Genomic DNA, 11,781 nt, shown 5'->3' with positions numbered 1-11,781 from the left:
CAGTAATAGAGTTCACACTGGAGTCTGGTTTTGATGTTAAAACCACTCTCTTTATTAGTGTCTACTTATAATATAGTAACTTAACGAAATAAAGGAAAGTTAACAGTGTTCAGTTCCCAGACTATCGAGCCTGAGGGAAGAAAGCTTAGAGTCTTGAGATGGTAAAGTAGGAAAGTTCAGTAATCCACGGAATAAATGATGGGAGAGAGATATTTGTAATCCAGGGTGAAACGTAGAGAAAAGGCCGTTACTTCAAAATAACCGTCGACGAAATTCTTATCCATTGAATCGTTCACATACGAATTCTCAGCAAAAGTGTCCTGTCACAGGAATACTGTCTTCCAGGGGTTACCACACAACATACCCAGGGAAGGGTTAATACAAGATATTCCAAAAACAAAGATTATACGAAGTGACAGCCACACACATTCGTTGTGGTTCCGTGTACCGATGATCAACCCACTCTTGTGGGCAGCGGAGAGTTCCAAGCCTCAGCTGCGACTAACTGAAGCTATCAGCTTTTCCAGTGTCTCTCTCTCTCTCTCTCTCTCTCTCTCTCTCTCTCTCTCTCTCTCTCTCTCTCTCTCTCTCTCTCTCTCTCTCTCTCTCTCACTCTCTCTCTCTTTCTCTCTCTCTCTCTCTCTCTCTCTCTCTCTGCCCCCCCCCCGGACTGCAGATCGCTGTCTCTCTCTCTCTTATGGTTCAGTCCACATTCAGCACTGTCAGCCTGACACCACGTCATAATCCCGCCTCCTCACGCCGGCGCTCTTAAAGAAACAGTCTCAGTACGACCGCAGGTTCGTAACAGCCGCAACACAACTTCCCGACTTTTGAACTCAATGCATCAACTAATAACGACAACCATGCCATTTGCCGCCTTAACCACCCGATCAATCTGTGCAGTCTCTTTCAGGGAGCGATGAACTTGTAGGCTAAGATGCCTCTGATCATCGACACTGTTCAGGGTTTTGCATTTAACAGTGTACTGTCTCATACATTCAACCTACCGAGCTGCCAAGATGATCATCACTAATCAAATCTCACTGAGATTTCTCAGGTCCTGTTGAATTTATTGCCAAGTGCACAAGTACGGGAAGGTACAGGTACAGAGAAACACTGAGTTGTGGCAGCATCACAGGCAAGTACATTCAGATAACACACGGAACACAAGTTATACGACTCTCTATCAGTAACAATCTATAAATATGTTTTATGTCATTAACAATATATAAAATACATTGTGTCATGATCACTATTAAAAAGTGTATTTTGTGTCAATAACAGACTTGGAAATGTTGAATGTGCTCCCTGTCTCCATTCCTCCTGTAATCCACAACCAACTCCCTTGTTTTTGTCACAATGAGGGAGAGGTTGTTTTCTTGACACCACCGTGTCGGGGTGATGACTTCTTCTCTGTCGGCTGCCTCGTTATTATCTGAGATTAGGCCAGTCAGTGTAGTGTAGTCAGCAAATCTAATTAGCAGATTGGAACCCGCCAGTGCACTATGTACTGATTGCAAAGCTACGAAATTGCATGTGAATAGCCTCCCCTCCCCCAACTCCACTCTTTCTGCGTCACCAGCAGACTGGGACATCTCACATCTCGCTGCCTCCGCCAGGACATTAAACTGTGAACAACTGTGGTCAGGGACTGATCTCTGGGGTACTCCAAACGCTACCTCCTTCCAGTCTGAAAACGACCCACTCATCCAGCCACACACTACCGGCAGTTTATCATCTCCAACGAAAAAGCCTAATCACCTACTCCTGAGGTTCAATACCATTGCTGACTCTGAGTTTACCACCGTCAAATGCCGGGAGGGACATAATAATCAGAAAGTCTCTAGTCACAGCCGTGTAAATAAAATGTGATCTCAGTAGGTGTGTGGCGCATGCTCAGAATGCGAAGGAGACAGACAAACTGAGCCAAGTCACAGACTGATGAAGGGGAGGAATGATCCATTTTGATACAGAGAGGGAAGCAGAGAGTTTGATATTGTGCCTGATTCCGGAACTGTGGCCAGTTAGAAGATGAAGTCTTGTCCCCCCAAATTATTTTGAGTTGTGACAGTGTTTTTTCTCAGAAGACACCATAGAAGCTAAAATTATCTGAACTGAAATGTTGTCCTTCACCCACTGACGTGGTTTGTAAACTTTTAACAGTTTAGAAAAGTCAAAGGATTTGTGTATGGGAATCACAAACACAACAGCACGTTAGTTCCGCTGTATCTGTCAGTTCACCAGCGCTTGAATGCCGCCAATCCTTGAATGTGGAGGCGGAGATGCTGGAGAAGACAGCGCCCCACTCGCTACAAGGAGAGCCCGAACACGTGTCCATGTCCGTGATCTGATTGGATACATCGCCATGACGTTATAGCAGTGAGATGTCATTCACTGGCTCTCATTTTGGAAGAAATTCCGTCAGCCATCGCAGATGCACCAACAGCTTCGCACTGGGAAGCGGCCGTTCACCTGCTCCGTGTGCGCGAAGAGACTCATTCAGTTAACCCACCTTGTGATGCTCCGGTGAGTTCACAATAAATAGAGGCCACATTTCTGTCCGGAGTGAGCAAAGAGTTTTACTCACTCATCCCAGCTGCTGCAACACCAGCAACTTCACATCAGGGAGGAAGTTCAAATCAGCTCCGTGTTAAATGTTTAACCATCACGGTGACTGAAGGCAGCTGCAGGTTCATGAGGGACTGTTACTGTCAGATTCTGCAGTTCTTGCGGCTGCGCATCGCACCCAGGACTGAACCCTGGTCACTGAGCATTGGAAGAGTCTGTTCTGCTGATTTTAGCCTTAAACTAGACTGGTGTTTAATATTGTGGATCTGTGAAAGATAAATCAGTTCTGTATCAAATCCCGTGTCTCAGGTACTTACTGTCTCTACCACACTCACAATGTACACTAGAGAGGCCACTCAGCCCATCTGATTCCTGGCCATGATTCTGTTCCGTATCAGTATATGAAAATCTATCCCTGCCGTTCCCCTCTCACTCCCCCTGAGATGACAGGTTGCAACTAGTCACCACTCGGTGGGATAGGAGATTTCCTTTGAATTCCATAGAATCACAGAAAACTTCAACACATTACAGACCCTTTGGCCCACAATGTTGTGCCGACCATGTAACTTTGCCTCTAAACTGCCTAGAATTACCCTACCGCATCACCCTCTATTTTCGTAAGCTCCGTGTACCTATCTAAGAGTCTCTTACAAGACCCTATTTTATCCGCCTCTACCACCGTCGCTGGCAGAGCATTCCACACACACACCACACTTTGTTTAAAAAAACTTGGCACTGACATCTCCTCTGTACCTACTTCCAAGCAGCTTAATCCTATTTCCCCTCGTGTTAGCCGTTTCAGCCCTGGGAAAAAGCCTCTGACTATCCACACGACCAATGCGTCTCATCATCTTATACACCTGCATGAATTTCCTGCATAATTTTCTCCGGGCTGAATAAGACGACGAGGTCACTGTGGTTTTGACGTTCTTCAGGGTTCTGGACGAAGATGGTTAAACTCCTTCTTCTCCGCTCTTTTCAATGATTTAGGTAATTTTCACTCATTTCAAAGGACTGTGCTTCAAACTGCTGGGTTGTTACAATGCACCTCTGAAGTCTGACAGCAGATTAGCGAGTGAATCTTCGATGGAGCAGAGTCAGAAACCAAGTTGCCAGTCAGGGTTTTGGGGCTGCAGAAAGAGATGGGGCCTAGAGTTTACAAGGAGGAGGAAGAAGAGGAATCGAACCTGCAGGATGTGGCTACGAATGAAAGATCAGACACATTTGGAAACTTCTTGATTGAAAATATGGGTCGTTAATTTTTGCAAAATACTGGAAGAAATCAACAGATCGGGCAGCAAATGTGTTGAGGAATAAATAGACAACGTTTAGGCTGAGCCCCATTCGGCATGCCTGGACTGTGTACTCCTCTGCTTAGTTGCTACCTGAACTGCACAGTTCCTCCAGCATTTTGTTTGTGTGTCTGGACTTCCAGAAACTGCAGAATCTCTTGTATTTTATATCTGCGTTTGTAAGAGGTTTGTACGAGAGGCCTGTTGATATTGAGTATATTGTGTTTGGGAGCCGCTTTCTACGTTAAAACAACTGCTAAGTTTTCTACACAGAAAAAACTCTGAGGTGTGGACATGAAACCTGTGCTTGCAGGAACTTTTAATGGCACCGTAAATACCCATAAACCCCTTCGTTTAAAATTTCGCTCCCTCCGAAGCAACGATCAAATACGCAGGCACCAAGGTCGATGACGTCACTGAATAGCACGCATGCGCGCCGTACACAAAAGGCCTCAGGAGGATAGGTAAAGGTAAGAATGATTTTCGGGCTGCTATCTTAAACACCCACTGAGGAACATTTGCTGTGAACTCTGGACATCGTAGCCCGCAATCCCGGGACAGTCCTGCCCTCTTCCCTCTCTCTCAGCCCCACGATCCGTACACGGGCCCCGGGGAGCTTCCGGCTGATGAGGGAATGGGAACCGATGGATCTCTCAGACAGAGCTGAGCTCCAGCTATCTAAATGCAAGGATTAGGAACTCGGAGAAAGGGAACAATATCTTTTACATCACCAGCTGAGAAAATCGCCTTTGTTCTACCTCCAATCACTAACGAGAGAAAATCTGCAGATACTGGAAATCCAAGCTACACACACAAAATGCCGGAGGAATTCAGCATTAGTACTCTTTTCCATAGATGCTGCCTGGCCTGCTGAGTTCCTCCAGCATTTTGTGTGTGTTGCTTGAGCTATCTCCTCTCGTTCTGCACTTTTCTACTGGGGAGAACATGTTTTGTCCCTTTCTCTCTGGGTACATAATGACATCAAGCACCTTTGCCCTGGGCAACAAGTAGCTTTCACATCACAAATGTGCCAGACTCCAGTGAGACAGACTACTGCCCTTCCCTTCATATACATTGGCATTGCATTCACTGAGTTCACCACCGTCAGTCACCCGGGGGAGGGTTCAGGGGGAATATTTATGTACAATACGGAAACTGATGTGTGTATTGTGGCGATGCAAAAGTTGCTGGAGAATTTGCAAGTGGGAAGAAGTGGAGTGATATTTGGAAATCTGACTTTTTAAAGCACCATTAGCAAGCAAATCACATATGGACGGTGTGCAAAAGCTCTACTGAGGAAATCCTTAATAACTCGCAACAGGCCTGTTACATAGTTTGTGTGAGAGTGCAGATGAACTCGATCAAACCCAGGGGAGATCAAAGTTCTTATAGACAGTGATTTGCCAGCTGTTAAAAGAAATACCTCCCTATTTAAAATTCAGTGTGCACGTGTTGTTGTCAGTGGGTAAAAATTGCACAGCACAAGGTGTTTCGGCACACCGGTCATTACAAATTAGGCGGGACATTGGTGGGAAGGAGGGGAGACCTCCAGTGTCCCTGATACCCTCATCTACAAGATGTTCATCCAGCTGCAGCCTGTAACCCTGCACTTTAAGGAGCTGGAAATGGATGAATTCTGGATCATCTGGGAGTCAGAGGGGGTGACAGTTATGACATCAAGAGAGGTGAGTTACACCCAAGGTGCAGGACACATTAAACTAGGTGAGAGTCAGGAAGGGGAATGAGGTTAAATATCCATCACAGAGTACGCTTGGGGCCATCTCATACAACAACAGGTAGACCACTTTAGAAACTGTTGGGGGGGATTACCTGGCAGAGGAATGTCAAATGGTTGATAGGGGATTTGTTAGTTTGGGGATTAAAACTAGCAGAGATCTAATATCCTAGTGGTAAGGCTTGCTGTTGCTAGTGTGTGGTGGGGAGGGTGTGTCGTGAAACTAAATTTGCAGGGGGGAATTGGAGTCAGAATGCCAGAACAGATAGTGAAGTGGGTGAAATGAATTGACTTATATCATTCATATACATGAGGAGCAGAAATCTTCATATTACTTCTTCATCTAAATGTGCAATGTGTAATTTACAATAAATAGTTTATACATAGGACAGTGGTTATAACAGAAACACAATTGTATCAGCATAAATTAATCAGTCTGTTGCCCTGGTGGAAGAAGCCATCCAGGAGCCTGTTGGTCCAGCTTTTATGCTGCAGTACCATTTCCTGGAAGGTAGCAGCTGGAACAGTTTGTGGTTGGGGTGACTTGGGTCCACAGTGATCCTTCGGGACTTTTTACGCACCTGTCTCTGTAAATGTCCTGAACAATGAGAAGTTCACAACTACAGATACGCCGGGCTGTCCGCACCACTCTCTGCAGAGTCCTACGATTGAGGGAAGTACAGTTCCCATATCAGGCAGTGATGCAGCCAGTCAGAATGCTCTCAATTGTGCCCCTGTAGAAAGTTCTTAGGATTTGGGCCCCATCCCAAACTTCTTCAACCATCTGAGGTGACAGAGGTGCACGGCCACGTACCACACAGCCGGTATGTACAGACCACATGAGATCCTCGGTGATGTTTATGCCGAGGAACTTGAAGCTGTTCACTCTCTCAACCCCAGATCCATTGATATCAATAGGGGTTAGCCTGTCTCCATTCCTTCTGTAGTCCACAACCAGTTCCCTTGTCTTTGTGACATTGAGGAAGAGGTTTCTTTCTTGACACCCAGACAGATGTTGTTCAGAGCTCAGATAGAGTCAGCAGACAAAAGGTTGAGCATGGTGCGATGACTGTGCTGAGCTGTGTATATCACAATGCACGAAGCATCGTAGGAAAGCCCGATGAGCTCAGGACAGGGAATTATGATATTGTAGCCATTATTGGGACTTTGTTGCTCCCAAGACTCTGAGAGATTTAGAGAAACAAACTTTGTAGAGATCGCAGACTATGTTAAGAAACAAAGGTTGATATAGTAAGCGATTTTAACTTTTTATATATTGAGTGGAACTCCCATACTGTAAAAGGACTAAATGGGGTAGAGTTTGTCAAATGTGCCCTTAATCAGGACGTAGTATTCCCGACATAGAGGTGTGCAATAAGCTGTTAGGAAATGATCCTGCGTTAGTGACAGAAATTAGTGTATGGGAGCACTTTGTATCTAGCGATTGTAATGACATAAGGTTCCAAGTAAATATGGAAAAAGAGAGAGCTGGACCATGGGTTGAGATTCTAAATTGGAGAAAGGTCAATTTTGATGGTATCAGAAAGATCTAACGTGTGGATTGGGACAGGCTGTTTTTCGAGCAAAGGAGTACTTGTAAGTGTGAGTTCTTCAGAAGGGAGGGTGTAGAGTTTGTATGTGCCTGCCAGAATACAAGTTGTAAGGTAACTGGTACAGGGAAACTTGGGTTTCAAGAGATATTGAGAGCTCTGATATTTTGTTCCTCTAAATCTCTCAGACTGCTGGGTGCTACCAAGACTCATTAATGACTGACTCATTAATCATCATTCCAAGCCCTGAGCTTATCTGACTTTTTGTTTAGTCATCTTCTGTTGGTTCCTAAAAGCTTCCCAATAGTTTTTGTTCTTTTGTCTGTCCTTTCTTTGTCTTTTATGTTGGCTTTGGCTTCTCATATCAGCCACGGTTATGTCCTCCTGCTTTTCCAATCTTTCCGCTTCTTTGGGATGTATTCATCACTCAGCTCCCGAATTACTCCCAGAAACTCCAGCCATTACTGCTCCGTTGTCACTCCTATCTTTCACTTCCAAACACGTTTGGCCAGCTTCTCTGTTACAGAAACATGGAGAAGTTCAGTACAGAAACAAGCTATTTGGCCCATCTAGTCAATGCCAAAAAAAAATTTAAGCTGTCTAATGCAACTACCTGCACTGGGACCATCACCCTCCATACCCCTACCATCCAGGTACCTATCAAACTTCCCTTAATTGAGAAACCGAGCTCATATTCACCACTTGTGCTGGCATCTCATTCCACACTCTCACAACCATTTCAGTAAACAGCTTTTCCAACTGTTCCTGTTAAATTTTCACCATCCCCACTTACTACCCATGACCTCTGGTTGTCATCCTACCCAACCTCAGTGGAAAAAGCTGCTAGCATTTACCCTGTCTATACCCTCATAATTTTGTAGACTTCTAACAAATCCTCAAAGCAATGTTTAATTTCCTTGTTTATGTTTAGAGCCTTTTTTAGGTTTATGATATGATGAGGGATGTTGATCGTGTGGATAGCCAGATGTTTGTTACATTGGCCTTTATAAATCAATGTATAGAGTATAAGAGTTGGAATGTAATGGTGAAGTTGTATTAGACTTTGGTAAGACTGAATTTGGAGTATTCTGTGCAGTTTTGGTCACCTAATTACAGGAAGGACATTAATAAGGTTGAAAGAGTGCAGAGAAGGTTTACAAGGATGTTGCTGGGACTTGAGAAACTGAGTTACAGAGAAAGGTTGAATGGGTTAGGACTTTATTCCCTGGAATGTAGGAGAATGAGGGGTGATTTGATAGAGGTGTATAAAATTATGATGGGTATAGATAGAGTGAATGCAAGCAGGCTTTTTCCACTGAGGCCAGGGGAGGAAAAAAACAGAGGTACTGGGTTAAGGGTGAAGAGAGAAAAGTTTAAAGGGAATATTAGGGGGTGCTTCTTCACTCAGAGAGTGGTGGGAGTGTGGAATCAGCTGCCAGATGAAGTGGTGAATGCGGGCTCACTTTTGACATTTAAGAAAAATTTGGACAGGTATGTGGATGAGATGGGTTTGGAGGGATATGGCCCAGGTGCAGGTCAGTGGGACTAGGCAGAAAAATGGTTCTGCACAGCCATGAAGGGCCAAAAGGCCTGTTTCTGTGCTGTAATGTTCCATGGTTCTGTTGTTGAAATTTCCCAGGGAAGAAATGGCTAACATGAGGGGGCATCATTTTAAGCTGCTTGGAAATAGATACTGAGGGGATTTTGGGGTAAGTTTTTTACACAGAGAGTGGTGGGTGCGTGAAATGCACTTCCAGATATTTGTGTGAGATTCCCACCTGCATGTTAACAAAGGCTATTTGCGTCAGAGTGTTCAGTTACTGTGGGGCCAGCAGCCCATGCAGCTCAGTGGTAACAGGGAATAATACCAATGGAGAGAGTCAAACTGAGCCAAGTCACAGATTGGAGATGGCAGAAATGCTCCATTCTTACAGAGACAGGAGGAGCATCAGAGAGTTTGATGGTCATTCCAGATACCAGCACTGTGCCCAGTTTGAAGATGATTTCTCTCTCCAACTTGGGATGAACTTCACTGTAACAGTGTGATGTCAGATCACACCTTGACAACTCAAGTGATCTCATCTGAAATGTTGTCCTACACCCATTGATGGATTTTGTAAATCTTTTTTACAGGTTAAAAATGACAAGGAATTTGTCTACGGGAATCCCGAACACAACACGCCAGTTTTGCTGTCTTTGTCCAGATATTTAAGAAGTGCAGCAAGGGATTCACACGATCATCCTTCCTGCTCAGACAGTGGGGAGGGATTCACTCAATCATCTAACTGACTGGCATGCCTGTCATTTTACATGGGAGTTCACCTGCTCAGACAGTGGGAATGGATTCACTCAGTCATTTCAACTGAAGGTACTTCAGCAAGTTCACACTGGGCAGAGGCTGGTCATCTGCTGAATTTGTGGGAAAGGATTCACTCGGTCATCTGACCTAATGGCTCACCAGCGAGTTCACACTGGGGAGAGGCCATTCACCTGCTCAGACTGTGGGAAGGGATTCACTCGGTCATCTGACCTAATGGCTCACCAGCGAGTTCACACTGGGGAGAGGCCGTTCATCTGCTCAGACTGTGGGAAGGGATTCATTTCGTCATCTAAACTGAAGATACATCAGAGAGTTCACACTGGAGAGAGGCCGTTCACCTGCTCAGACTGTGGGAAGGGATTCACTCAGTCATCCTACCTACTGGTACACCAGTCAGTTCACACTGGGGAAAGGCCGTTCACCTGCTCAGAGTGTGGGAAAGGATTTACTCAATCATCCACCCTAATGGCTCACCAGCGAGTTCATAGTGGGGAGCGGCTGTTCACCTGCTCGGACTGTGGGAGGGGGTTCACTCGGTCATATAAACTGAAGGTACATCAGCGAGTTCACACTGGAGAGAGGCCATTCACCTGCTCGGACTGTGGGAAGGGATTCACTCAGTCATGTCTACTGAAGTTACATCAGCGAGTTCACACTGGGGAGCGGCCGTTCACTTGCTTAGACTGTGGGAAGGGATTCACTTGCTCATCTCAACTGAAGGTACATCAGCGAGTTCATACTGGGGAGAGGCCGTTCACCTGCACAGTCTGTGGGAAGGGATTCACTTTGTCACCTCACCTACTGAGACACCAGTTAGTTCATACTGGGGAGTGGCCATTCACTTGCTCAGTCTGTGGAAAGGGATTCACTGAATCATCTTTCCTGCAGAGACACCAGTCAGTTCACACTGGGAAGTGGCGGTTCACCTGCTCAGACTGTGGGAAGGGATTCAATCGGTTATCTCACCTGCTGTCACACCAGTCAGCCCATACAGGGAAAGGGCCGTTCACCTGCTCAGTCTGTGGGAAGGGTTTCATTTCGTCATCTCAACTGAAGATACATCAGCGATTTCACACTGGGGAGAGGCCGTTCTCCTGCACAGACTGTGGGAAGGGATTCACTATGTCATCTCATCTGAAGGTACATCAGAGAGTTCACACTGGGGAGAGGCCATTCATCTGCTCAGACTGTAGGAAGGGATTCACTTCGTCATCTCAACTGAAGGTACATCAGAGAGTTCACACTGGGGAGAGGCCGTTCACCTGCTCAGACTGTGGGAAGGGATTCACTCGGACATCTCAACTACAGAGACACCAGCGAGTTCACACTGGGTAGAGGCCGATTTCATGCTCAGACTTTGGGAAAAAATTATCTCAGCCAAATCCACCAAATGTGTATCACTGTTGACACTGGGGAGATTCCGTTCACCTGCTGTGAATGTGGGAAGCGATTCACTCAGTGAATTAACCTTGCATAACTCTCACTTCAGCTAGCAGCTTAATATAAGGGGTGATAGACCCCAGCCTGGCTAAACTTAAGAAATCTCGTTTGGATGGATGCTGTGTGATGTGTCCCCTGCTACAAATCAGTACCCTGAAATAACAGTAAACAATATGTGATTAAACAATTGAGCTTTGTAATTCTTACTTTGACCAGAGGGTTAGTAAAGAAAACAAATAAAAAAAAGAAAAAGGGCCCACTCTCTCCATTTGCATTTTCTCATCTCTCCCTGGCAAAAGACCATGAAAATCACTCTTCCAGACTCACAAGAAAGGACATTTCTGTCATTGGACAGCCCCACACTCCAAAACCCTGTTATCTCTAGTCATAGCCTAAACATTGCTGCTACTGAGAAACCATTACCTCAGCTGGGAAACATTACTGAGAGGTCGTTACATCAGCAGTGAAACCTTACAGCATGTAAGACTTGTGACACACTGCCGGTTCACACTGGGGAGAAAGTTTCAATGAGCTGCAAGCTGGATATTTGTCCATCACCATTGCTGAATGCAATTTTGAAAGTGACTGTCGGTGCTGAACTCTGCAATTATTGCTGCTACTCACCACACCTAGTCCTGCACCCTGGTCACTGGGCATGGGAGGATTTTCTTCTGCTGCACATTCACCTTTAATGGGACTGGAGTTTAATATTCTGCATCTGAGACAAATAAATCAGTTCTATTTTAAACTCTGTCTTCAGTACTTAGTGAATTTATAACACACCTAGTGTACAGTAGAGAGTCAACTCAAGCCAGCTGGACCCTGCCAGTGATTCAGTTCCCCGACAGTCCTTTTAAATCCTCTCCTGTTGTTCGC

At 45.3% G+C, this 11,781-nt stretch overlaps 1 protein-coding gene across 1 annotated transcript; it reads left to right on the top strand.

Annotated features, from left to right (window-relative positions):
• The first annotated feature begins 9,279 nt into the window (after positions 1-9,279).
• LOC140723244 (uncharacterized) lies at positions 9,280-11,159 on the top strand. The gene has a single exon (XM_073037857.1). It carries the CDS (start codon positions 9,595-9,597, stop codon positions 10,798-10,800), a length of 1,206 nt encoding a protein of 401 aa, XP_072893958.1. The 5' UTR covers positions 9,280-9,594; the 3' UTR covers positions 10,801-11,159.
• Positions 11,160-11,781: the final 622 nt, after the last annotated feature.

Source organism: Hemitrygon akajei, unplaced genomic scaffold, assembly GCF_048418815.1.
Source record: "Hemitrygon akajei unplaced genomic scaffold, sHemAka1.3 Scf000105, whole genome shotgun sequence".
Classification (NCBI taxonomy): Eukaryota; Metazoa; Chordata; class Chondrichthyes; order Myliobatiformes; family Dasyatidae; genus Hemitrygon; species Hemitrygon akajei.
This window is presented reverse-complemented; position numbering and strand designations above follow the sequence as displayed.

Coding starts and splice junctions, on each gene's coding strand:
- LOC140723244 (XM_073037857.1), top strand. CDS start 9,595: ATGGCTCACCAGCGAGTTCACACTGGGGAGAGGCCATTCACCTGCTCA.